This window comes from Vigna angularis, chromosome 10, assembly GCF_016808095.1.
Source record: "Vigna angularis cultivar LongXiaoDou No.4 chromosome 10, ASM1680809v1, whole genome shotgun sequence".
NCBI lineage: Eukaryota > Viridiplantae > Streptophyta > Magnoliopsida > Fabales > Fabaceae > Vigna > Vigna angularis.
The window spans coordinates 29,107,111-29,132,308 of NC_068979.1; the positions used below are offsets into that span (position 1 = coordinate 29,107,111).

The following is a 25,198-nucleotide window of genomic DNA, read 5'->3' on the forward strand; positions in this document are numbered from 1 at the left end:
TTTTTACTAAATATTGGGAAGAGTTTGGTTAGCAAGCAGTAGTAGAAGAGGTTTTGGAAGTGGAGTTAGGATGTGAAGATAGACTTCTTATATAGCGTATAATACATTCACAAGTATGAGTGGGTGTTATACAAGATTGATTACCACATAACCACTGATAGGACTGACAGGATTTTTTAAGCTGGGCCTTACAATACTGACTGGTAATCGATTACATGGTTTAGGTAATCGATTACCAGTGGGCTCGTGTAATCGATTACAAAATACCTGTGATCGATTACCCGTCAAACCCTACATTATATATTCCACTTTTTCTCTCTCCTCACGCACCAACACCCCTCCCACTCCAGCAGCAGCGGCACCAAGGGTTTTTCCACCCTCTCCAACCTCCAAAAATCATCTAATCTTCCACCTTTTTCACTCTAAAACACCATAACTTCACTCCCCTTTCAATTCTCTTCACTTTGCACCGATTGGATTTTGAAATGGCGGAATCTTCAAAAAGACAAAGAGTAAGGGGGTCATCTTCTACAGGTGGGGGACGTCGCCGCTGTCAACCTTCACCGCCACAAAACTCTCCGCCACCCTCACCACCACCGTCACCCACCGCTGGACACCACAATGTTCAGTTTTCAACTTCTGCACAAGCCCAAAGGTATTTCTCCCTATACAAAGACCGCCCAATCATTGAGCCAAAATATCTAGATGAGCAGTATTTTGAGACCCATGATTTTGAATTTTTTGGCATGCTAAAAAATTTGGGATTGGATGAATTTTGCTGCGATTTTAGTCCATATAATCCTCATTTGGTACGTCTATTTTATAGTAACCTCAAATTTTCTGAAAATGGCACAATGAAAACTGAAGTCAACAATGTCCAAATTATTATCAAACCCAGCATTTTCGCTGCTATAGCCAATCTTCCATCGCTTGGGTTGCCCTTTGAAGGGAAATTATGTGAGGATTGGGCCAATGATTTCAATATGAACGTAGCCAGACAATTATTTTGTTTGCCACACAATCGCCCTACCACTAGATTTCTAGCAAGGAATATGACAGCTGAGGCTAGAGTATTACATTATACTATATGTCGTGTTTTGTTTCCTCGTGTTTCTAACTTTGCACAGGCAACCGAGGAAGATATTCTGATAATGTGGATTATAATGACGGCAAAGCAGATCAACTGGACCCATCTTATCCGACATAGGATGAAGATGGCTTTAAGGGACGGTGCTCCACTTCCATATCCAACATTGGTCACCCGCATCTTGGAACATTTTCATGTTCCACTGGAGGATGAAATATCGGTCCCACCAACTAGGCATTGGATGATATTAGGAGCAGTCATACAATCATTTGGACTGATCAAAAACGCTGACAACAGATGGGTGCACAGAAATTCTCCTCCTCCACCTCAACGTCAGCGTGACCCACCTCCTGAACTACTACTACCAACAGTTCGTCCACAACAAACTAGTACATTTGATGATCTCATGACGGGGATAAACAATCTCCGAACATTTGTTGGGGACAACTTCAATACACTTAATGAAACGATGAATGCAAGATTTGAACAATTGGAGCTGAATATGGGTGACCGGTTCGATACTATTGATGCTAGAGTTGAAAATGTGGAGCACGACATCCAGTATCTGCGTTGTCATTTTGGTCCACACGGTGGATCATCTTCCTAGATGCCTTTCAATTTGTACTGTCATTTTCTTTTCATTTTAGGTTGTTCTTCCTTATGTAATGCACTTTTCATTCAATAAAATACTAATTTACGTTTCTATTTTCATATTATGATATTCTCTTATTTCTATTACATCAAATCACATACTCTTCCTATACAAAAGAATACATCACAATGTAATCAACAACAATGTGTGTGCTTACACAACTTCATATCAACACACTTAATAAACTTCAAAATATCCACCACAATTACAATTCAAAATTTCATAAACCAACCAAAAACACACTGGTAATCGATTACCACAACCCTGTAATCGCTTACCAGTGTGAATCTTCCACCAAAAACAACCTGGTAATCGATTACTCAACTGTGGTAATCGATTACCAGTGCGTATTTCCATATTATTTGAAGTCCTGTTGGGTGGCCACGATTTCAACAAGGTGTAATCGATTACCTTAACATTGTAATCGATTACAGTCTTCTGAAGTCGTTTTTGGGGTGCACGACTTCAGCACTGTACTAATGTACAATATGAAGTCGTGCAGGGGGGGCACGACTTCTTCATTTGAAGTCGTTTGGGCCCCCCACGACTTCCCCATTTACGTAAATTTGGTTGAATTTGCCCATTTTGGTAATATTATAGGCAAATTTGCCCATTCTCGTGCAAAAGCCCAGGTTTTTCTTTCCGGAGGGAGACTCAAAGCCTGATGTGAAACCAACTTGGTTGATCTCATCAACAACTCTAAATAGGCAGGGGCTGAGTTTCACGGTGACGGAGGCGAAGGTCCTCAAGATCCGGCTGCAGGGGACGACAGTGGGAACGAAGCGGCGGCTCACGATCACGTCGGAAGTGTTCGAGGTGGCGTCGGAGTGGGGTCCGAGGTGACTGTGGTAGAGTCGGAGAGAGAGGAGGCAGAGGAGCTGAGAAATATTTTAAGAAAAAATACAAAATATTTGACAAATTTAATATCATTAATTAAATTAACTAAATCTCTTTGTATGACAATTTTTTTTTTATATATAAATTATATTATTATCTTTTAATAAAATCATCCTAGACATTACATTAATATATACAATATGTTAGTTAAAAATATGAAAGTGAAATCAAACCTGTAAAAAAAAAAAACTTTTGTAAAAGAAGTAAACAATCCTAAACATAAAAACTTGATATCTACAATGAAAAAAAAAATTCAAATCCTATCTTAAACTATATTATTATCACTATTGGAAAATTTCCTCATCAATATTTTTACTTTTCTTTGTACTGCTAACATGAAAGAGCCAAATTTGGCTTTGAACCCAGAGAAAAGAAAACACGTGGTCATGCAAGGAAGACACGAATCCTAATTACGTGCCATGCAATGCAACAAACCTTATCCTTAGCACAGAACACCCTCTTAGACGACAACTTCTTAGAAATGCCAAAAAGGTTAACAAGTATTGTGGGTCTAACCTTTTTGCTATGTTCAGAATAACTTCCATACGCTTCACTCCACCAACTAAACTTCAACTAACCCTTTACTTAATCAACTGTACCATCTATGTTAACTTTCCCATCTTAATTTTCTCAATAATAGCATCTATGTTACCTTTCCCATTTTAATTTTTTCAAAAATCTAAATATTGATTGGACCTATTTGTCCATAAAACTTTTACTCGTATTAGTAAGACAAATGCAAACCTTCTTTCATCAAGCAATTTTCTTTGTGGGTCCACTAAAGGTATCCTTTGAGAATTTTCTTTCGTAAAATCATTATTATTTGTTTTTCCCAACATTTTCGAAAGAAAAATATTGGAAGCCCAAGAAGACCTAGACAAAAACCAATATTTGTTCAATTATAAAAAAAATAAGACAAATAAAAATAATACAAAATCATAATTTAAGTATTGCGTCAATAAAATTTACAATAACCTTTATTTACCTGTTTATTTATATATAGATGGTCATCAAATCAAAATTCATATTTACTAATAAGTATCACGGATTCTTCAGAAAAAAGAATTCTCTTAATTTTTTTAATTTTATTTTTCTGTTGAGCCTTCAAATATATTGGTGTTGATATAATAAAAAAAATTAATATATTTCAAATTATAAAAAATCAGCATCTATTATTATATTTTGAAGACGTAAAAAAAATCAATACAAAAAATTCAGAAAAAAAAAATCCAAATTGGTTTCAAAATTTGGAGAAAAAAATTATGATCTCCTTTTAAGAAAATGTTTTTTTAAAAATTTTTGTTGACAATTTTTTACACCACATGATGATTCATGATTGATTTGCTTTTGAAAATAAATTTAAATGAATCAATGAAATAATAATGAGACGTATCAAAAAGTTGTTAATATATCGTAGACCCTCTTTTTATTCTTTCATAAAACATTTATTTTCCTACATGATATTTAAATGTGGCTCGAACATATAGGTAGATATGGTTTTGGATATAAACGGTAGCAACGCCTAACCACCTTAAATAAGAGAGAAGAGACAAGGTATTATTAAAGGACCAGAATGAACAAAGACAGTGGGGAAACATGTCTTTGTTCCAGTTTTATTACTGTCACTGGTCCTTGTCACTCTTGTTCCTCCCTTCTGGCTGGTTTTAACTGTTAATATTCTCTTGAGCGAAATTTGGTGACAAATTAATATATCAATCTCTTGGGAAAATGGCTGGCCTCTAGTTATTGGTGGCTGCTGTTGTTTCTGACAGAAAGTTCCATAAACCTGATAAGATGATAAAGTCAATTGTGTGGGAAATACTTTCCAATGAGTTTGCAGATAAAGTAAGTTTCCTGACATGGGGTTTGCTTAGCTGTTGTTTCTGTCTTTAACTCTTCCAACTTCTGGTCGGAGCAATCTGTTATGGCGGCGGTTTTAGGAAATGGGTGGAGGGTGGTTCTGGAAATTGCTGTCTGTGAAGAAATGCAAAATTAGAAAAATTTACATCACCTAAAGCTTCATGATAGTCAGGTTAGGACTCATAGTTGCTGCTTCTCTTGCAGCTTTTACTGTTAAGCAGCTGAATGTCAGAAGCTCAAATCCAGGTACTTGTACTTGTAGATAATCTCTTTTTGACATTTTTCTTTTCCAAATTTTCATTTGTCAAGAAATGAAATTCTGGTAATTCAATTTCATCCTCATTTTGACTCAGGACATAAAGATGAGGGCACAGAAGAAGAGCGTGTCACAAGATTTAATGATGCACTCCAAGATAAAGAAGTGAGTTCGGCAAACTGAATTTGATAAAGTTTTGGTCTTGTTCAGAGCCATGAGTATTTGTTTGGCAAATTTGTGTTTTTCTGATTTTGATGTCATTTGTGTAAATGAAAGTTGTTTGGTGTGTTGCAGAGGGAGGAGGAAGAGGAGAAAGAGGAGGTTAAGTTAATTAGCAGCATAATAAATCGAGCAAATGACTTTGAAGATGATATTCTACCAGAATTTGAAGATCTTCTGTCTGGGGAGATTGAGTTTCCATTACCACCAGATAAGGATGAGAAAGACAGAGTTTATGAAATTGAGATGGCAAACAACGAAAGTGAACTTGAGAGATTGCGACAGCTAGTGAAGGAATTGGAGGAGAGGGAAGTGAAACTTGAAGGAGAATTGCTTGAGTACTATGGTCTGAAGGAGCAGGAATCAGACATCGTGGAGTTGCAGAGGCAACTGAAAATTAAGACTGTAGAAATAGACATGCTTAATATCACAATTAATTCCTTGCAGGCAGAGAGAAAGAAGCTCCAAGAAGAACTCACACAAGGAGCTTCAGCCAAGAGAGAACTTGAGGTGGCTAGAAACAAGATCAAGGAGCTACAGAGGCAGATACAGCTTGAGGCTAACCAAACAAAAGGCCAGTTGTTGTTGCTTAAACAACAAGTTTTGGGTCTGCAGGTTAGAGAAGAAGAGGCTGCCAGAAAAGATGCTGAACTTGGAAAGAAACTGAAAGCTGTGAATGACCTAGAGGTTGCAGTGGTGGAGCTTAAGAGAAGAAACAAAGAACTTCAACATGAAAAGCGAGAGTTGACAGTTAAACTCGATGCTGCTGAATCTAAAGTGGCTGAGCTCTCCAATATGACAGAGGTCAGAATCCCTGAGTGGACCTCTTTTCTTGATCATTGAGTTGAACAGATTCATGAAACCAAATTTTGATAATTTATTATAACCAAAACAGGAGACTTTTGAAGTTTTGAATCACCCAGAAGTGTAAATTTTTTAGTCAATTTTTGGCATCATGTTACCAATAAATGAACATTTAGGTACCCTTGATTAAAACTGCTGGTTGAAAGCACATAAGAACTTCACTGATATCAAATAGAAACAGCCAAACTGAACATTAACCAATAAATTATTTATCTAATTCAAGTACTCACTTAAAGTTTATAGTTTAATTGTGATGTATTAGTGTTCAACAAGTGTGTATGTAAAAGCAACGAGTGTGATTCATATCAAGAAGCTTTGACTGCAGACTGAAATGGTTGCGAAGGCAAAAGAGGAGGTGAGTAACCTGAGGCATGCAAATGAAGACCTGCTAAAGCAAGTGGAAGGGCTGCAGATGAACAGGTTCAGTGAGGTTGAAGAGCTTGTGTACCTTCGTTGGGTTAATGCATGTTTGAGATATGAGCTAAGAAATTACCAGACACCGCAAGGGAAAGTATCAGCCCGTGATCTCAGCAAGAGTCTTAGCCCGAAATCACAAGAGAAAGCTAAGCAACTGATGTTAGAATATGCTGGATCAGAACGTGGACAAGGGGACACAGATCTCGAAAGCAATTTCTCCCATCCTTCTTCACCAGGAAGTGAAGATTTTGACAATGCTTCCATTGATAGCTCTACTAGCAAGTACAGTACTCTTAGCAAGAAAACTAATCTAATCCAAAAGTTTAAGAAATGGGGTAAAAGCAAAGATGATTCCAGTGCTCTTTCATCACCTTCAAGATCCTTTTCAGGAGGTTCTCCAAGGAGAATGAGTACAACTGTGAAACCAAGGGGTCCACTAGAATCCTTAATGATAAGGAATGCTGGAGATAGTGTATCTATCACCAGCTTTGGGCTCAGGGATCAGGAACCTATTGATTCTCCTGAAACTCCAACTGACATGAGAAAAGTTCCATCCAGTGATTCCTTGAATTCAGTTTCTGCTTCATTCCAATTGATGTCTAAGTCAGTGGATGGATCCATGGATGAGAAGTACCCTGCGTATAAAGATCGCCACAAGTTGGCCTTGGCAAGGGAAAAACATATAAAAGAAAAAGCAGAGAAAGCAAGAGTGCAGAAGTTTGGTGACAATTCAGGTTTGAATATGACCAAGGCTGAAAGAGGAAATACTATATCTTTGCCACCAAAGCTTACCCAAATTAAGGAGAAACCATTTGTTTCTGGCACTCCAAATGATCAATCCGAAGAAGGGAAGAATGTTGATGATCAAACCATCAGCAAGATGAAGCTTGCTCACATTGAGAAAAGGCCTACTAGGGTGCCTAGGCCTCCTCCTAAGCCATCTGGTGCTGCTGCTGCTACCACAAATGCAAATCCTGCCAATGGAGTGCCATCTGCTCCACCAATTCCTCCTCCTCCTCCAGGGGCTCCACGGCCACCACCACCGCCAGGTGGACCACCTCCACCTCCTCCTCCCCCAGGAAGCCTATCAAGAGGGGGAATGGATGGTGACAAAGTCCACAGAGCTCCAGAGCTAGTTGAATTTTATCAGTCATTGATGAAGAGGGAGGCAAAGAAAGATACTTCAACACTTTTAGTTTCTACAACAAGTAATGCATCTGATGCTAGGAGCAACATGATTGGGGAAATTGAGAATAGATCATCATTCCTCCTAGCTGTATGTTGAATCTTCCATCCATTTTGCTATTTTTTTTTTCTCATTTTTCAGCTAAAGGCATAACTTTCTCGTTTGTGAAACAATCAGGTGAAAGCTGACGTAGAAACACAAGGTGATTTTGTCATGTCCTTGGCAGCTGAAGTTCGAGCAGCCTCCTTCTCAGATATTAATGACTTGGTGGCCTTTGTGAACTGGCTAGATGAGGAACTGTCCTTCCTGGTATTTGCATATTCCTAAGTGTAACTTTATGAGAAACCTCTTCATTTTGTTTTCCTTAGAAAAATTATCATCTCATTTTATTCGTTATGCAAGGTTGATGAACGAGCCGTCCTCAAGCACTTTGACTGGCCCGAAGGGAAAGCAGATGCACTAAGGGAGGCAGCTTTTGAATATCAGGATTTGATCAAGTTGGAGAACCGAGTCTCCACATTCATTGATGATCCCAATCTACCATGTGAAGCTGCCCTGAAGAAAATGTATTCATTGCTTGAAAAGTATGCATCCTTTGCTTCTATGTATTTTTCTCTTGATTACCATTGGTGGATATCTAGTTCACAGGTTAATAACACAATCCATACAGCTAGGTCTTTTTAAATAACTTTCATATATATGCTTTAAGGCTGTAGATTCATAATTTCAAGACGCAAAAATGTTGAACATGACCTTATTATGTCAGGTTTCTTGTAGTTCTCTACAGCTACACCCTTACTTCTCTTTTCATCTACTCATTTCTTTATATCTGCTATGTTTTTCTTTCCAGAGTGGAGCAAAGCGTATACGCACTCTTGCGGACGAGAGATATGGCTATTTCACGGTACAAAGAATTTGGAATCCCAGTAAACTGGCTATTGGATTCGGGAGTTGTAGGCAAGGTATGCTTCTAAAACAAATAAAACTGTGTTTTGGTTCATCCAAGTGTTGCTTTCTTTCTTTAACTGTTCTGAATACAATATTAAATATCATGGCAGTATTACCAGTATGCTATCGCTATTGAGTAAAAAGAAAATGGAAAAAAAACTTGTGACAAATAGTTAATGCTTAAAGGTTTCATCAATGTAATATTGAAACATGGTGGATGATAGAGTCGTACGAAGAGCCTTAGAATTTACACTCACTAGTGTATGCCTCGGATCATTGTAACGTTGCAAGGATGATGCAACTAACATGGTCTTTGTTTAACACTTCCAATGCAGATCAAGCTTTCTTCTGTACAACTTGCACGGAAGTATATGAAACGTGTTGCATCTGAACTTGATGCATTATCTGGTCCAGAAAAAGAACCGGCTAGAGAGTTTTTGATTCTTCAAGGCGTGCGTTTCGCTTTCCGTGTCCATCAGGTAAATTAAACACGTACTATTCCATTGCATTTTTTGGTAAGCTTGTGTTACATCTTTAAAGTCATTAAAAATGCCATTAAAATGTTCTGCTGGAAAAAAAATGTGACTAAAAAGTTGCTAGCATAAAAGCAACTCCAGTAACACGTTTAATAAATGAATTTGCATACGTTTGAAACAGATATTTTAATATGGATGCTTGTGAAATGCGTAAAAGGTGAAAATTTCATAAATAGCCAGAATAACACTAATGATCGCGTGGAACTCTTTTCAGTTTGCAGGAGGCTTCGATGCAGAGAGTATGAAGGCTTTTGAAGACCTGAGGAGCCGCATTCAAAACTCTCAGGCCAGCGAAGATAACAAACCAGACATGTAGAATATCCATAAGAAGTTTTTCTCTTTTTTTTTTCCTTTGTAGCTGTATCTCTCATATATACGTTGCCTTTTCAGCTGTATATTTCATTTTACTTCAATTTGCATAGCTTATATATGTTGGATCCTACACAAAGATGATACGAGAATCATATTGTAATTGACAAATTGAACCCCAACATGATCCCTACCTCTGCCTACTTTCAGGTTTTACCGTACAATATGAAATTCAACTGAACAATATTCAATACTGTCATCAAATGCTTAGGTCTGGCAGCCACACAATGAGCTCCACGAGATTATTCTGAGTGGACAGTTCGAGGCCTATAATTACAAGTAAATTGCAAAGCGGGAAAAAAGACCCTTCATACACCAGCATAAACAAGAATATAAGCATTCTCCAAACATATATGGTGTTGATGTATAACAAGCAATAATATCCTATTCCTGTTCCATTGCATGATCACTGAATAAAAGCAAGTCATGCAAAAAATGTCTAAGAATTGTCTCTGCTGTAATGGGGCTACCTCCCCATTTCACATATTGTTTACATAAAAGCCTTCTCCAAACACTGATAATTATCAGCATGCATAAAGGAGGAAAAATAAAAAAGAATAATAAAGTCACAGCAAAGTAATAACAACACTTCTCTCCTCAAATTTGGCTCCGCCAACCTTTCCTTGAATTTCTGGAGGCAAAGGAATGACACGTCTTTGGTCTCCTGCTTCTACCAACAGCTCAGATCCTCCCCTATACTGCATTTGGCATTTTTAAGGGAGACAGACAGACAGAAAAAGCAATCAGCTTCTCAATTAAGTTATGCACAAACTTGTACCATAGTAAAGAGCAGAATTTGTGATAGAAAGGGAAGCGGAATATAACACTGTATGAGATTTGTCAAACATCAACATTCAATACAACCGTATGATTCAAGCTATCCATTTCAATCAAAACATTAAAGTTAAAAATATATCAATTGATATTTAATGAAATGTGCACAACTCAAGATGTAATTCCATCATCTATTATACAAAATTCATAATTTATCTACCAGGGAGTTGACCAAAACCTTGCTGAATGTAGAAGGTTAAAGGTTTAAACAAATAGTAGATGCATAATCAAGACAATTAAAAGCCTATTTACAGTAATAATCAATTTCCCAAATTGACACACATTATAATTTAAAATCTGTGACTAAAGATGAAAATTCAATTGATGGTATTGAAACATCAGCTATGGTAGCACCACAAGGAAGAGAAGGAGACAGAAGCAATCGAGGAGGAGATGGTGGTCGTAGTATGCATCCTCAATGCACATATTGTAAGAAAATAGGCCATACTTGAGAGAAATGTTATGTCTTACATGGATATCTAGACAAAACTGCTCATGTTTCTAAATTTGATGATCTAGAATTCAGAATTTCAAATGAAGAGTACCAAGAATTTTGAGGTATAAGTCTGGAAAATCTTCTAATCCTGGTCAATCCTCCTCCATGTCCAATGTGTCAATTGCCTACATATCTCAATCCGTGGAAGGTCATAGTTCATGGATCCTTGACTAAGGTGCCTCAGACCATATCTCTGTTAACATTCCTTCATTTTCTTCCATGTCATCTCCGAAAATCCCTCATTTCATTACCGTTGCCAATGGATCCAAAGTGGCATCTAAGGGAATTGGCAGAGTTTCATTATCTCCTTCACTAAATTTAAATTTTGTTTTGTATATTCCTCATTGTCCTTACAATTTAATCTCCTCGAGTCAATTGACTCGTTCCTTAAATTGTTCTGTAACCTTTACTAATGTTCCCTTTGTTATACAGGAACATGGTACGGGTCTGATTGGAGAAGGACATGAGTCTTGAGAACTTTATTTCTTAAAACCTAGCTCTTTAGTTTTCTGTTTTACAACTTCATCCCCAAAATTTTTGCATGATCATTTGGACCATCCAAGTTTGTCCAAGTTGAAGATGATGGTTCCGAGTCTCAAGAACATTCAAGTCTTAGATCGTGAGTCTTGTCAGTTAAGAAAACATGTTAGATCTTCCTTTCCTTTCTCAACTATTCACACTGATATTTGGAGACCAAGTCGTGTTACTTCTTTTGGTTTAATTATTTTGTAACCTTCATTGATGAATTCTCTTAATGTACTTGGGTTTATTTAATGAAAGAGAGATCTAAACTTTTGTCCATATTTATGTCCTTTTTTAATGAAATTAAGAACCAATTTGGGAAGACAATTAAAATCCTTCACAGTGATAATGCTAAGGAATTTTTTTCTACAATGTTTTCTTCATTCTTATATTCCCAAGGAATTTTACATCAGTCAATTTATGCAAAATCCACATGTTGACCATCGGAATGCAGTGATTTGCATTCTCAAATACGTAAAAGGAAATCCAGGACAAGGATTGTTGTATGAGAACAAGGGAAGCACTCAGATCGAAGGATATTGAGATGCAGATTGGACTGGTTGTCCAATTGATCGAAGATCTACTACATGATTACTGTGTTTTACTTGGAGGGAACCTTGTATCTTGACAAAGTTAGAAACAAAGTGTTGTTGCTCGATTTAGTGTTGAAGTTGAATACCGATCTATGACTTTAACTACATGCGAACTTTTGTGGATCAGACAACTTCAAGAATTCAAATTTTGTGAAAATGAGTAGTTGAAACTGCACTATGACAACCAAGCAGCCCTTCATATTGCCTCCAATCCAATGTTTCATGAGAGAACAAAACACAGAAATTGACTGTCATTTTATTAGAAAGAAGATGTTGTCCAAGGAACTTGTTACTGAGTTTGTCAACTCTAATGAACAACTCGGAGACATTCTGACCAAATCTCTAAGGGGGCCTAAAATTCAATTTATATGTTCCAAGCTTGGTGCATATGATCTATATGCTTAAGGGAGAGTGTTGAAATGTAATGTATTTTTCTAATAGGCTTTTTAGGAGCCTTCTGTTTCTCCTTTGTATGTTGAACTAATATCCCTTATAAATAGGGTAGTATGATGTATTAGGGTTAAGAGAATAGTAATAATAAAATTTTAGTTTCTCTCCCAACTCTTTAAGTAACTCCTCCTAACTGCTTGAAACTGAAATAATTCTTTAAAAAGTGAAATAAATAAAAAACAGAAAACAGACGTGGAGTCTTAAAGCAAACTCCTAACACAATTTTGCTCTCTTAAATTCTTTCAAAAGGAGTGTCACCAATATCATGGTTTAAGAAAATCATAAAAAGAGAAGGACATTACATACTTGGTACAGCTTGATATCTGATTTGTCAAAACCTGGCATGAAGAGAGTAACCGATCTTCTTTTTACATCAAATCTAACTGGAGATGGCATAACAACTTGACTTGTTAGTGAATTAAGAAGATGCCTAGCATCTTCATTGTCTGTATCCACTAGAACTCTGCTCCAATCTATAGGATTATTCATCAACAATCTTGAAATGAAAGCAGAAGGCAAAGGAGAAAATTCTTTCTTTGCTCTTTCCAATATTTCTAAATTTTCTTGCTGAGAGGTGATTCCGAAAGCACCAGAAACCTGAGCACCAGCCTGAATAGTACATCCCCAATATCGCAATGCAGAATTGATTGATGTTGGACAGTTTGGATCCATCACAAGTAAGCAACCAAATTTATGTGGGTTTAAGAATGCAGAAGATCCTCTCTGGGCAACACACAATCAACAAAGAAAATTACAGTTTTGAGCGAAAGGTATGATTATGTTAAAATGATGTTTACTCTTACCTCCAGTATTTGATCCAAAGTGTCCCAAATTTCTGAACTCATTTTCCCATTAAAATAAGATCTGCTGCTACTTATTATCATGGCCTCATCCACAAGTCTCAGTAGTGAAGGAGCAGCTAATCTCCCAAGTTCAGTTTTCTCAGCCAAGGTGCGGAGATATTTCAAGTACAATCTGAAAATCACAATATCAAACCAAAGATAATGATAAGAGTGTGCATGTGAGTTCAAGAATGTGGCAATTCCAATAACCTTGCTTTACTGCTTCCACCTATGATTCGCAGGGTTTCCTCACTGTTGATACCATCATATATTATTAAATCAAATTTATCCTTTTGACTCTTTGATGCAGCAATCCCCAAAAACCCCACAAGTCTCTCAAGAGCAAGTACCAAAAGGATGGAGTCCATCCCAGGCAGGATGCCAAGCTCTTCTCCAACAATCTGATTATATGACAGAGAAAAGTGGATATAACCCTTCTGTAAAAGTTGGATGAAGGAATGCATCCATTGCAAATATGGATAAAATATGATATTGAAAACATATTACGTACCCACCCCTCCAAGTGTGCCCTGAGTCATATTAAGTTGGGCATCTGCTTGCTTCAGAAGTTTTAAAGGTTCAAGAAGCATCTGCAGTTACAGATATACATATTCTTTAGATACAAAGTAAAAGTATATACTGTGATTTATTGATCAGAAGGCAAAGGAAAAAGCAATACACACTTTGGTTGTTTCCAACCTAATGGCAGAAAGGTTCTTGCTGCAGGCGATATGGGAAGTTCCAATCTTACAGTTGAGAAGGTAGTCAGCAGTGGTGTCTTGGCCATGTATGACCAAACATGTATTCAACCCAGCCAAAGCATAATGCTGAAACAAAGGTACATGAAATAAAAAATTAAAATGTAGATTAATTACTTTTCCAAGGACGAACTTGGATAACTACGACTTCTATCAGTATACATTTTGGAAAAGAAAGTAGGAGTCTACTTAGTTTGAGATACATTTTTATATTTTGTTCCCAGTTTGAAATATCGAAAACATAATGTCTGTTTTTTAAACTGTTTTCTATACAAATCTCTTAAAATAGGAAACAAAGAGAAAACAAAATGACATTTTCAAATTATGTGTAAACAAGAAATGGAGACAACATTTTCTCAGACATTAGGTTATGTGGCTTCTCCAAGAAATAGGAAAATGTGAAGAGAAGGTGGAAAAGTAACACAAGGTTCCTGATAGAGTCCACAATAAACTTCACTAATGACCGTATTCCTAGATTGGAACGTGGCATAGAAGTGCTATTTTTGAAACCACAAGAGCAATTTAGAAAGGTCTTCCATTGCAAAAAGTCATACTGTAGACTAACATTTTACAGTATTAGAAGCTAAAAATTAAAATCCCAGCTTTATTAAAAGGCACAGACAGCACAGGAAGAACTTCTACAAGTACCCATTTAACAGGAATTGAAACACATTTTAACACACTTTTAATGTCAATTGGAATTCATATGTATGCTAAAATATAATTTTGATCCTTTCTCTTTTTACTCCAATTTGTTTTAGTCCTTTATCTTTCAGCCAGTATTTGATTGGCACGAAATTAGAGGGGAAAATAATGAAAATTATTTAGGGAATTCTGTAGAGTGGAAATATGTTTTCAAAATTGTCGGACCCACCAGTACTTTTTAACTCTATTTCTCATTTATACATTCATCTTGGATCTCTCTACTTATTCCTTTGTTATATTCCTCAACCAAACAACTTTAATTTTCATTTTAGTTATCACTCATGCGCTTTCATCCTTGTTTTATTTCCATCCTCTCTATTTCTCTCTCCTCCACCAACCAGACCATTAAATTGGATCAATGATACCATCCAAAAACAGTGAACATTTTCAATTTTGGCACACTATTTTGAACCCTTTTAAATTATCAAAGACGTGAAACTTGCCTTATTGGAACATCTACACGAACTTAACTAAAGTTAAAAACAAAAAGGAATCATAAATAGTGTGAAAAGTAAGTCTTACCGGCAATAGGGATAACTTTTTTGCGTAAATTTTTATCACATGAGAGACTATGCCATAAATTTAAGTATGACGTTTATTGACCCTATGCCGTTATGTTAGCCAAAAAACCGCACTTATTTTTAAAAGCTTAGAGAAAAACTTATTGCGCGAAAAAGAGCTTATATAAATCATAAGTTGTTCTCTTAACTTCAAATAAGCTCAGTAGACACGCTTCCATGTTCCAACACACCTTAATTCATCTTTTTGTTCATTTTTCTTCTCAATGTTCAGGCTCACAAACTCGCATAAACGAATGTGCAAAAACACATTCCCGTGTAAAAGAATTGCAATGTACAATCTGAAGATGCGAACCGTTTTGATAAAGTAGAAAAATATAATTCTTCCTCTCTAGCTTGTTAACAAACACTCTGCTCATGCACATGTCAAAAATATTTATGTTTTGGTTTAATAGCATTTGAATCCTTTTTTTTTTTTCAATTCCATCTCACTTTTTAAGAAAAAAAATCAGTAAATGTAATTCTGTGACAGTAACAAGTTACATGAATAACTTAAGTGAAATGAATTTTATAAAAATATTATATTAATTTATTAAAAAAACAATTTTAAACATTTTAAGATCAAATTGAAAAAAAAAAAGCATGCTAATGGAGTAGGAAAAAAAAACTATCAATCCTTTTTTTTTCTTTTCTCTAAGCACATTGAGATGATAGGAAACAAAAATGTTCAGGAAAAAGAAGGAAACGTTAGACGAAATTTAATTTGTAAACGTAATTGAAGATGAACAATGTACCTGGGCGGCGAGAATAGCGGCGGTGGTTTTGCCTGAGCCACCTTTGCCGAGAAAAGTGAGCAATTTGGTGGCTGAGGAAGAGGCACCGCCCTCGGAAGCCGCAACGACGAGACGAGATTTTGAGGAACGAGAAATTGAGGTTCCGATAAGAGGTGGAAACGAGAAGGATGAAACAGCGCCCATGGATTAGGATTTTCTCAGTTCTTTCTCACGCTAACCAACATGTACTCAAGCAAGACACATGTATTCTTCACATATAACACTGGTTACTTCTTACACATGTCATCATAATGTTTTCCGTCCTTATTCGGCCCTTTCTTTGGGCCTCCTGGCCTGCATGAACAAATTAACAAAGGCTTTTCTTCCTGCAGGCCCCTTATTACTAACCGCGCCTCTATTAGTAGAAAAAAGTAGAATACCTTCACTTCATATACCACCCCACCAAGCCGCTGCTACACCTTTGTTCTTAGCAAAGAGAGAGAAAAAAGAAAGTTGGTTTCTAAACACGTTTTATTTTAAAATGTATTTCATTCATTTTTAAATACTCATTCTAAAAATTCTATTATAAAAGTTTTTTTTTGAAAAATGATATTTCTAAAATAAGCAATTCATAAAATATTTTGAGAAAGAATAAAATAGTCATTTTAAAAGTCGTGGAGATGTGGTTAAAGATTGTGGAAGTGAAGGGAGAAAAATACATAAAAAGATTAACGAGGTTGTGAGAGTTTTAATTTTAATTTGAGTATACATAATACAAATATATAATATAAGTATATAATTAGAAAACTTAATAATTGATAATTTAACATGTATTCTAATCATATAGAAATATATTAGAAATAAATATTAAAATAGAACCAAAAATAAAATGTAAATATTTAATTATAAACATATAATATTAGTAAAATCATAAATAAAAGGATGTGATTCAAATAGTAGTCATAATTATAATAAAATGTGATAAAATAATTGTTTAGTTTTATCTTGGTTGTATTAAGAATTTACTCTTTTGATTTTTTTTGGTGTGTATAGTATACATATTGCTTTTATAATTATTGAGACGGATAATTGTATTAATAATATGTATGTTTCATAATTATCTCTTATGTATTATCAAATTTTAATGTTTTATTTAGTAGTTATATACTATGAGATGCTCTAACAAATATTATGAGTAAAATTAAGGAATCACGTTATACTTCCGATATATTGCATGATATTGAAAATAATAATAATTGTATGATTTATTATTATATTTAATTTAATAGTGTAATTTTAAAAAAATTATCAAAATTGCTTATGATTAAAAATTATAAAACAAAAACTATACAAAAAATTAGAGTCTAATATTGTATATAATTAAAAATTAAAAATTAAGAAATTAAAATTGTTGAAAAAATAGGAAAAATTATAATTAGTCCTAAACAATAAACAATACTATTTTTTCTTTCCAAAAAGTACATTTGATTTTAATGAAAGGAAAGGATATAATGGATCAAACGAGACTTTTGGACGAAAAAAATTGTTAATCGGGTCAGGTAATCACGTCACCCGACCCGATAGATTGGACCCATACTATTTATTAACAACTACACTTTAGAACGACAAATTTTATTCCGATCGAAATTTTCTGATCAGTGAAGAATCTTAGATTCCGCGGGAAAAGCTTCATAATCTCTGAAGAAGATAAGCAGCAATGGTTCGAATTTTGTTATTCTTAATCTTTTTTTACGTTTTATGGTTATACGATCACAATTAGGGTTTGTTCTATTACGTGCTTCTTAATTTCTGGATTCAATTATGTATCTTCTGTTTGGATTAAACTGCTTTATTTGTGTTCTTGTTTGTTGTGTTGAGAACCTTTAATTGCAGCAATTCAATCTGTACATTGAAAATCGTTCTTTTTCATGGTCGAATTTTGTAAAAGGGGATTGATAACTGTAGGCTGATAGAACATGTTTGTGGCTAATATATACGTGTATTAATGTTTGATATAACTGCTTTTCTTGAGAAAACTATGGATTCTGCTTTCGTAATACAATTGATTGGTTTGTAGCTTAATGGTTGTCTGTTTTAATTTTGTTTTTCGGCTTAAGAGGGATTCTTGGTGCTTCTTATGTATTGGCCAATTTGGTGTTTCTTAATTTCCTGGTATACTAAATTTGCTCTGATTGTATTGTTACAGTCTTCGCTTGCGGCTGCTAGAGCAGACAACTTTTACTATCCTCCAGAATGGGAACCGAGTCAGGTATGTTTAAATAACAGGTTTAATTAAGCTCTCCTGTAACTCAACAGTTGTCTAGTATCAAGAGACTAATAAACTTTCTACCTTTTCAGGGTTCGCTGAACAAGTTTCATGGTCAGCATGCCTTGCGGGAGAGGGCGAGAAAACTAGATCAGGGTATCCTGATTATAAGGTAATCAGAAGTAGCTGAAGAAACCATTTAGTCATATTAACTGTTTGCCATTGGTGAATAAGGGATCCCAATTATGTGTCCCACTACATTCTTGAAGTTCTATAGTCTGGAAAATGAAATGATAGTTGAATTTGAATGACGAGCCTTTGTTGTATTTGATGTATATTCTTTTATTCAGCACATGGACAAAGTGTAAAAATAACAGAATTGAAAGTATTGATGCTATGAATTATGAGCATATTCTAATGAAGCCTTTTGATTGAACTGAATCAGTATAAAATATTACAAGCTTGAACATGTTCATGCAGATTTAATTTTCTTGTTTATGTAAGTGCTTGCTTTCAAAATAGTTTTCGACACAAAAATCAAAGGTTATAAAACTGTGAGATCCCTCCTATATCAGAAAGGGGACCAAGGATGGCTGCTGTGATTGCAACGAAGCTTGTGATATGAACTTCGCTATGATGGGATCCCAAAATCCCATAATGAGGAGTATGGTGGGATGCTTGGCGGAGTATTTAAGTAGTTGCTTCTCTCCCCTTATTATCTAGCTTTTAAGGGTGGATTCTCCAAGTGTTCGGGTACTTATCAGTTTGTATGATAGATCCAAGATACCTAAATGGTCTGGTGTTTATGGAAGCTAGGAAAAATTGTTGTTGCATTTCTCATTCATTTAACTCTTTTTAAATTGGTTTGCTAAAGATACCATGTTGATATTTTTTTTCTTTAATATTTAATTTGACATCATCTGGCTAAACTACTTTCAGATTTGAGATGCCTTATAATATATGGTGTGGAGGATGCAATTCAATGATTGCAAAGGGTGTTCGGTTCAATGCAGAGAAAAAGCAAGTTGGGAATTATTACTCCACAAAGGTATGTTAAGGTTTACTTCAAATGCATTTGAATTTAAATTATTTTTTCAGTGGATGTGATTAATTGTATCATTTTGGTATTTAAAGGGTGGACTTGATATATCTTACGAATAGTTATATTTTGTTTAGTTTGCCACTATTATGTGGGTGTTGATTGCCTTATACCTTTTTGTTTGCTTATGCACTATTTATCCCTCATCTAGTAATGTTCCACCTAAGTTTTCTTGTTAACTATCTAATAAATGTTTATTGGTCCTTCAGATATGGAGCTTCTCTATGAAGTCTGCTTGCTGCAAACATGAGATCGTCATTCAGACTGATCCTAAGAATTGTGAATATGTCATTATTAGTGGGGCCCAGAAAAAAACTGAAGATTATGATATTGAAGATGCTGAAACTTTTGAATTGCCTGCCGATGAAGGTGTGTTACAGTATTAGTGAAAAATTAGCAGTATATGTTTTCTTAAAATGAAGATTTTGATATTGAGGATGCCAAAACTTTTGAATTGACTTCCTGTTGTAAAGCTGTGTATTACAGTATTGGTGAAAACATTTTAGCAGTATGTGTTTTCTTCCGCTAGCATGAATGTGTTAGTGCATGTAGTCATCAACTTTGTTTCGGAAGCAGGGAGAGCATACTGTCAGACCCAGTGGCCAATGGCCATCTTAATGGATGGAATTTTTTCTCTTCTAAATCTAGTGCTATACCCTTATTTTCCTTTGGCCTTTGACCATGTTTAGCGAACTGAAATGTTGTCGATAAAGTTAGCTAACTATCTTCATATTTAATTTTCCTTTCAGAAAGGGGTAAGCTTGCAGATCCATTTTACCGCCTTGAACACCAGGAAGAAGACTTGAAGAAAAAGAAGGAATCTGAACCAGTGCTTGTACGTCTCCAGAGGCAGTCTGATAACAGGCATTCAGATGACTATGCTCTCAATAAGACTCTACGGGCCCGGCTTAGAGTATGTACTCTTTGGCTCATGATATTTGTTGTAGTTTAGTTTTCTATTCCTTTTCCATTTTAACCAGAACCAGTATATTGTTTCTTTTGTAAATAATATTTCAATCCTGCTCTAAAGAAAAGAAATATAGGTTGACACTTTTCAATTTTCTCAGAGTCAGAAGAAAAGAGTTGCTGAAGAAGAGAATGCTTCCAAGAAAATAGGCCTTGGCATAAGACTACTACCAGCTACTGAAGAAGATTCTGCCACAGCAAAAAGAGTGAAGTTTCCAACAAAGTTTGAAAAGAATAGGAAGGACAAGAGGGCAGTGATCAATGCCGAATCCATTTTCTCTGGAGTGTCTAGCTATTCTATGTCTGATAAGAGAAAACAAGAGCTAGAATCAAAAAGAAGAAAAATTTGTGCAACTTCAGCCTCCAGTCTTCTAGCTGGTGGCTTTAAGCCATCATCATGGTCACATGCTGCTATGATATCAGGCAAGAAAAAGGGAGCTTCAATGACTGTAAGGCGCTAGAAAGCTAAAACACGTATGTGACATTGGACTTGGCAATGGTCATTTGTACATAGCAGTTACATGTGTTAATTTTGAACTATGTTTTCCGTTGTAAACCATTTATGAATATGTTAACGGAAACATATTTTTCATCATTCTCTCCCCTCTACAGACTAAGAAAGAATAGTTTGATATTTTATGTAATTTTGTTCAATTGAAAAAAAAAATTATAAGTTACATTTATTTTTTACCTGTAATTAAAGGAATTGTCTCAAGCCAAACGTTGGAGTATTAATACTTCTACTATTCATAATCAATTACACGACTTTTAACAATAAACTATGATAATGACTTATTGTGAATAAATAATATTATTAGAATAAAATATAATGTAGCTCTCACCGTTTCACAAAGTTAAGGGTATGTACTCATCACTGAAATCTAATTAAGATAAATTCAATGATTGTTGATACATACCTTCAATCAATCGTACAACAAATAAGGTAATAATAAACTTAAGACAACTAATACAATATGCAATAAATAAAATACTATTATAATAACTGGAACATAACTTTAAAATTAATTTATCAAACATTCAAATCAATATTTTTAACCTATATGATTCTGAATATTGCACCCAATATTTCTCATAATTTTACAACATATTTTCATCACATTTCACAATACGTACATATACCAATGATAAACATATTTAACAAAACATACCAATAATCTTTGTCACAAGCCTAATTCACACTGGATATCAATAATCTCTACCATAAACTAAAACTTTTCATGTAATTTGTAAACATATACAAACTAATATTAAAACTTATCATACCGAAAAGATATTCCATTTAACTTTTAGAAAAATAAAACAATGTTAAGACGATGTTATTGACAAAAACACCTTACAAGACAAAAGCTTTAAACACTAAAGAAAACACAAATAATGTTAAACGCTATTTGTAAAAAGAGACAAAATCACAAGAAACGTTTACTCAACCTAAACGATACCGTGAACTAAACTATTACTTCGTTTAAGGATGAAATCTTTACTCAACACTTGATATCTTTAGAAGAAAAACTTAATTGTTAAACGCTACCTCAACGGTAGAAAATAAAAAAACACTTTGTTGTTCTGAGCATTGCCGCAAATATGTCTTTTCTTTATCACTTTTGTTGTTTTTGAATGTTGAACATTTAATGTCATTTAATGTTTGCTCAGAACAACAAAATGTTTTTTGATTTTCTACCGTTGAGATAGCGTTTAACAATTAAGTTTTTCTTCTAAAGATACCAAGTGTTGAGTAAAAACTTTATCATTGGATGAAGTAACACTTTAACTCATGGTATTTTTTAGACTAATGTAAATGCTTCTTGTGATTTTTCCTTTTTAGAGCAATAACGTTTAACATTGTTTATGTTTTCTTTGGTGTTTTAAGTTTTATTCTTTTAGAATGTTTTTGTCAACGACATAATCTTGACATTGTTTCGTTTTCCTGAGAGTTTTAGTCTTTTAGAATGTTTTTGTCAAAACCAAACGAACTGATTGGTTTTGATGAACATATATGGTATGGTAGGGTACGAGGGAAATAGACCACTGGTTTCTGATGATGATGAATGACCATGTTTAAGTTGTTGGTGTGTTTATTATTGGGATGAATGTTTAGCCTTTATGTGTTATGCTATTCTACTTATGATTGATTCTTAGTTAGTTCACTCCTATGTTTGTATTTGTGATTTCCACTTACGATGATCATTTATTACGGGAGCAGATGATCATGCAGATAGTTCAAATGTTGTATAGCGCAAAGAGTCCAGAGAGAGTTGGAGAATTTATAGTTGTTTAAATAAACTATTTTTTTAGAGTTTTATTTTGTAATTAAATTCAAATTATGGTTTATTTTTCTTTTATTGTAAAGACTTATTGAACTTGAATTTCCGTAATGGTATTATGATTTTTAAAATTTTAAATTTTTACTCATAACATTCCAAAATTAGAGTGTTGCACTTAAACTTAAAAATGTCATTCACTAGGTACATCATAGATCAAACCTAAAAACCATCATGCATTGATCACATGATGTTACATTGTCTAATGTTTATAATTGACTTAGAATAAATATTTTGTGAGGATGCTAACATAAGTAGCTATTATATTATAAATGTGAGAATTTTCTTTTTGGTATTTTAATGCAGAGACCTTCAAAATTAAAGAAATGTGTTTCAACTTCATCATAATTCAAGGAGAGGATGTCAATATAAAGTCATAATCTTCTAAAAAAACTCTAACAATATATTATTTAAAGCTCACTGTCTTTAATGATTGTGTTTCATCACCTATATATGGAAGCACAATCATACTAGACAAACAAGAAAGTGGAAAGATATAACAAGTATGTTAAAGATGGATGTCAAAAAGTGTAAAGCCGCTACTACTACTATAAATAATCTTCTATGCGACTAAGATACAGAGAGAAAACTTAATTGTAAACTCTTCACAATTGTGAAGTAGTATTTTCAAAAACAAAAAGAACATATATTTCATATCCACCTTATAGAATGCAAACTTTATTTTAAAACAACATTTAATTTTTATATAGTCTAAAGAAGGTTTGTATACTTTGATTGGAAAGACTTGTGTACTTGTGCTTGCATTAGTTTAAGTAAATACAAGGTGAAGAGATTTTGTATATTAGTTTGGTGAAGCATACTTTATTTAGTTTCCATCAACTTATGTTCTGAGTAGTGATAAAACTTGTAATTTATTTTAAATATATGGTGATGATAAATATCTAAAGAATGTTAAATCATATACAATTTAAATAAGTATATATATATATATATATATTCTCAATTTAGCAAGTGTGGATTCAATTAAAATTCAGTGTTTCTATTTTTGTGTTGTTCATAGTTTAATATAACACAAGAGCATTGAATAAAATCAACGTCATTAATTAACGTTAGAAAACATTGTTAAAAAATAATGAAAAAGACAAAAGATTTTAATCTATATCTACTAGTGGGTTCTGATCTAATAAGAGTATGCACAAACCTAAACAAATGCAAAGATGGCACCATACAAATCATGTTAAATTCGCATAAGCTTATTCAAATAAGATTTGAGACAACTTTCAAGACCCCAAGACAAAAGAAGGTTTAAGCACTAGAATCTTAACAACCTTGGCCACGTGAAACTTTGCACCAGTGACAAACTATACAAAGTTCATCGTTTTCAAGGAAATAATGTATATAGACATCAAAACCTTGAATAAGAAAATATTTATAATTTTTTCTGGTGCTTGTGCCACCGGCTTATATATTCTCATATCGATAGCTGTAACAATCGCAAGCAAACATTGCAACTAGCATATTTTCATTGTTGTTATTTCAATGAGACTATTATTATTATTTTTATTATTACAACTGCTTCTTTTTCAGTGCCAAAGTTAATTAATTATGTATAAAAGTTTATGTTTTACGTATTAATAAATAGTAACCTCAAAAATCAAAGGCCATTAAGGGTATGGCAATGACTATGACAACTGGTGATAAAAATGTGATCCGTAATTAGATGGAGTAGTGTTGTTGGGCGTGTTCGTTTCTCCCCGTAACGCAGTTTTGAATGAGGACAAATTACATGTCTGAGATAACAGTGTTAATCTCATGTGAGACAGTGTCATTAAAAAATAGCCAAAATAAAGCAAAAGACAACATTGTCACAGTCAATGAACACATGCAGCATCTGTGCCAAAAGGAAAGCGATGATGACAGAAAACCAACATCGTAAAAAGAATAAAAGGAAAAACAGCTGGAAATACGACGTGGCTCATACCTATTGGATGCAAAGTTGGCACAAAGACAATCATCATGCTTCCATGAATGCCTACATACCACACAAAATTTACTTTGTATTCGCTCCACGATCACTTCAACTTTATTAATTTAGCTACAAATACTTAATATTATATATAATTTTTTTCTTCTCTTTTTACATACATACTTTTTAAAATTCTCCAAAATTGAAAAAAGCACTATAAAAAATATGAAGTTTTTTTTACGTAGATATAGATATGACATATCATAGTTTTGTAATTATCTAGACCGGTGAGACTCTTAATAATTATGCTTTTTTTTATCATTTTAACAAACATGTTTTGTATTTAATTCCGGACATATCAAATTTTCATTATCATAACCATTATAAAACACATAATATAAGATAATCTTAAATTTTCATGTTTCTAAGCTTTTATTGATTTTCTAACATTTTGTTTTTCATGTTATTTATTATTTTCTACTTTTCTGTAATATACCAGGACTAGGATATTAAACACAAATTACATTATCTACATTTATATTAAACACACAAATATTAATCAGACAGTAACATATTATTACCTAACTTTTAATGTTGATCTCGTGACATAATTATATGGTCTACATTTGTAATTTATACTATTCATCACAAGAAACGTTTCAGTTAAACATTTTCCAGAATACATTTCTAAATATGTAAATAAAAGTAAAAATACGTAGAATCACGTATCTGATATAGACCTTTTGACTTTAAAGAAAATTTAAATTGTGAGGAAATACGTACGTATGAAAGTATATCCTGGAACCCAAAATCGCGTAG

The 25,198-nt window shown here is 34.1% G+C and overlaps 3 protein-coding genes across 3 annotated transcripts; 2 read left to right on the top strand and 1 right to left on the bottom strand.

Annotated features, from left to right (window-relative positions):
• The first annotated feature begins 4,325 nt into the window (after window positions 1-4,325).
• On the top strand, window positions 4,326-9,434 carry LOC108335691 (protein CHUP1, chloroplastic). The gene is made up of 9 exons (XM_017571797.2): window positions 4,326-4,742; window positions 4,850-4,917; window positions 5,047-5,775; window positions 6,161-7,528; window positions 7,616-7,747; window positions 7,841-8,022; window positions 8,289-8,400; window positions 8,722-8,865; window positions 9,137-9,434. Exons 1-9 carry the CDS (start codon window positions 4,658-4,660, stop codon window positions 9,236-9,238), a joined length of 2,922 nt encoding a protein of 973 aa, XP_017427286.1. The 5' UTR covers window positions 4,326-4,657; the 3' UTR covers window positions 9,239-9,434.
• Window positions 9,435-9,612: 178 nt separating this feature from the next.
• LOC108335692 (uncharacterized protein At1g26090, chloroplastic) lies at window positions 9,613-16,074 on the bottom strand. The gene is made up of 7 exons (XM_017571798.2): window positions 15,804-16,074; window positions 13,712-13,855; window positions 13,544-13,618; window positions 13,239-13,429; window positions 12,990-13,161; window positions 12,493-12,909; window positions 9,613-9,989 (listed from the first exon to the last, which is right to left on the bottom strand). The coding sequence occupies exons 1-7, from the start codon at window positions 15,984-15,986 to the stop codon at window positions 9,858-9,860; spliced, it is 1,314 nt and encodes a 437-aa protein (XP_017427287.1). The 5' UTR covers window positions 15,987-16,074; the 3' UTR covers window positions 9,613-9,857.
• A 1,270-nt stretch (window positions 16,075-17,344) lies between these two features.
• On the top strand, window positions 17,345-20,708 carry LOC108335067 (uncharacterized). Its single transcript, XM_017570999.2, has 7 exons — window positions 17,345-17,502; window positions 17,989-18,051; window positions 18,141-18,220; window positions 18,988-19,096; window positions 19,357-19,516; window positions 19,897-20,060; window positions 20,215-20,708. The coding sequence occupies exons 1-7, from the start codon at window positions 17,500-17,502 to the stop codon at window positions 20,572-20,574; spliced, it is 939 nt and encodes a 312-aa protein (XP_017426488.1). The 5' UTR covers window positions 17,345-17,499; the 3' UTR covers window positions 20,575-20,708.
• The last annotated feature ends 4,490 nt before the right edge of the window (window positions 20,709-25,198 follow it).

Excerpts from the sequence above, each read along its gene's own strand:
- LOC108335067 (XM_017570999.2), top strand. Across the intron at positions 18,221-18,987 it reads CAGGGTATCCTGATTATAAG|ATTTGAGATGCCTTATAATA; the intron begins GTAATCAGAAGT and ends AACTACTTTCAG. Across the intron at positions 19,097-19,356 it reads GGAATTATTACTCCACAAAG|ATATGGAGCTTCTCTATGAA; the intron begins GTATGTTAAGGT and ends TTGGTCCTTCAG.
- LOC108335691 (XM_017571797.2), top strand. The coding sequence starts at position 4,658 with ATGATAGTCAGGTTAGGACTCATAGTTGCTGCTTCTCTTGCAGCTTTT. Across the intron at positions 4,918-5,046 it reads ATGCACTCCAAGATAAAGAA|AGGGAGGAGGAAGAGGAGAA; the intron begins GTGAGTTCGGCA and ends GGTGTGTTGCAG. Across the intron at positions 7,529-7,615 it reads GATCATCATTCCTCCTAGCT|GTGAAAGCTGACGTAGAAAC; the intron begins GTATGTTGAATC and ends TGAAACAATCAG.
- LOC108335692 (XM_017571798.2), bottom strand. The coding sequence starts at position 15,986 with ATGGGCGCTGTTTCATCCTTCTCGTTTCCACCTCTTATCGGAACCTCA. Across the intron at positions 13,162-13,238 it reads GGTGGAAGCAGTAAAGCAAG|ATTGTACTTGAAATATCTCC; the intron begins GTTATTGGAATT and ends TGTGATTTTCAG. Across the intron at positions 9,990-12,492 it reads CAGATATCAAGCTGTACCAA|TATAGGGGAGGATCTGAGCT; the intron begins GTATGTAATGTC and ends TGCCAAATGCAG.